Consider the following 1,949-nt stretch of genomic DNA (forward strand, 5'->3'; position numbering starts at 1 on the left):
ATCATGCATGCTGGTACGCGAATCCGATACCTTCCACTTCCTCGTCCAATGCGGGAAGTCAATCTCTCCTGGTAGGAAGAAAACCCCCATTTCTGCCGTGGCCTGACATCGGACACTTAACAAAGTGGTCCGTGTCTTCGTACAAGTTTGGCTTCGGCCCGGAATGTCTGCGTGATGACGATCCAGACACGTTCTGCAGTAAGCATCAGCATTTCAACTCTCTGGCTGATTCTCGAACGATACTAATGGCGATATCGCGGTTCAGATGGACCCCCAACCGCACTTCACCACGGTCGAATTTCCTCGCAAAGTAGCCATCTAAGTGCGGAACTCTCCATATCCGCTAACAATCGTAACGCACACCCGCTCACCCGGTTTTTTTCCCAGAAACTCAGCATATACCTCAGTAGCGACCATCGCCGTGGGTGCCGGAACAGGGCTCCATGATCTGCAAGACGTGCAAGCCATCCATCTGGACAAACCTGACGGTTGGACCACGTTCGACGCGTCTGCCGAGCCGAGCCCTGACGGTGCCAACGGTCTGTCCGTCCGACTCGTGATATGCGGATCAGACAATCGCGTGCTCATCTGTGGGCCGGTATACCAGTAAACGGATTCACGCGTACGTTATCCAAGTGATCATCCTCACGAACCACATGAACAGCAAAGATACCCATGTCCGCGGGCTGCGCGTCCTCGGACCTATCGAGTGCGTGATGATCGGACACTTCCGTACCTTCTTGCATCACTCATCCCTATCCGCAGAGAGCTTCCTCAGATAACAAAGACCCGTTCCCTTCGTCGATCCTTGCTTCAAGATGTACGAACGTATCCGATAGAACCGAGCTAGGCAGATGTAGTAACAGTTTGTATATCCAATTACAAACGTCCAGGAGAAATGTAAAAACACCTCCACGCGAGGTCTCCGACTATAAGTCAATCGTGTCCGCATTACCATGTATCAATAGACAACACAAAACGCTCGTAATTACAGGATGGGCCGCAGTAAGCAATAAATACCACTGGTACCACCGCTTCAAAGTCACGGTATCTGCGAAGCGGCGAGTGCAGACTGGGCGGGGGCCGGCGTGCCGAACACGCTCGTGCTGCCTGCTGGCGCGCCGAAAGTCGATGCGGGCTGCACCCCGAATGCTGGCGTAGCAGGTTGTGGTGCGCTGAAGGCAGAGGTCCCCGCAGCAGGTGCGCCGAACAAGGGTGAAGGACGGGGCGCGAGTGCCACGAAGGGCGACGTTACGTCGAGCCCAGGCGTAGCCGTCGTGCTGGTCCCGAAGGCAGAAGACGTCCCGGGCGGTGACGTCTGTACGAACGTCGCACCCCCCACTTGTGACGGGCACAATGCATGCAGCTGCGAGACCAAATGGAGATGGCTATTTTGTGAACGACGAAAACGCTCCCCCGCCGCTTGCTTCCGCTTTGCTACCCGCAGTTGACACAGGCTGAGAATTCGTGTGAACGCAGAGAAGGCGCCTGAGCTGAAGGACCGTGTTGCTGGCTTGATGAGAGAGGATTGAGCGAATGCTGTTAGGCCGAACGCGAATGTTGTGGTGGTTGATGCTTGTCCGAATGGTATTGACGATGGCTGTGCTGGCTGGCCAGATGCGGACGTAGTTTGGGCAGGTTGGCCGAATGCGGTCGTAGTTTGGAAAGGTTGACCGAACGCGGACGTGGTCTGTGGGTGGTCGAAAGCCGATGCACTCCGCGCTGGTTGTCCGAACGCAGATATGCTCTGAGCAGGCTGTCCAAATGCAAATGTGCTCTGGGCAGGCTGGCCGAACGCAGAGGCACTCCGCGCTGGTTGTCCGAACGCAGATATGCTCTGAGCGGGCTGTCCAAATGCAGATGTGCTCTGAGCAGGCTGGCCGAACGCAGAGGCACTTTGTGCCGGTTGGCCAAGTGCAGATCCACTCCCAAACGCAGACGTTGCCTGC

General features: G+C 56.1%; 3 protein-coding genes across 3 annotated transcripts; 1 reads left to right on the forward strand and 2 right to left on the reverse strand.

Moving 5' to 3' along the window:
- Positions 1 to 77: 77 nt before the first annotated feature.
- Positions 78 to 782, forward strand: LAESUDRAFT_667996 (galactose-binding like protein; the record flags this gene model as incomplete). The annotated part of the gene is made up of 3 exons (XM_040905355.1): positions 78 to 198; positions 324 to 543; positions 608 to 782. Coding segments are annotated over 3 exons (516 nt in total), but the record flags the coding sequence as incomplete, so codon positions are not given.
- A 58-nt stretch (positions 783 to 840) lies between these two features.
- Positions 841 to 1,408, reverse strand: LAESUDRAFT_733118 (uncharacterized protein; the record flags this gene model as incomplete). The annotated part of the gene is made up of 1 exon (XM_040910392.1): positions 841 to 1,408. A coding segment is annotated over one exon (228 nt), but the record flags the coding sequence as incomplete, so codon positions are not given.
- Positions 1,017 to 1,949, reverse strand: LAESUDRAFT_244406 (uncharacterized protein; the record flags this gene model as incomplete). The annotated part of the gene is made up of 1 exon (XM_040901716.1): positions 1,017 to 1,949. A coding segment is annotated over one exon (561 nt), but the record flags the coding sequence as incomplete, so codon positions are not given.

Source organism: Laetiporus sulphureus (genome assembly GCF_001632365.1).
Source record: "Laetiporus sulphureus 93-53 unplaced genomic scaffold LAESUscaffold_288, whole genome shotgun sequence".
In the NCBI taxonomy this organism is placed as follows: domain Eukaryota; kingdom Fungi; phylum Basidiomycota; class Agaricomycetes; order Polyporales; family Laetiporaceae; genus Laetiporus; species Laetiporus sulphureus.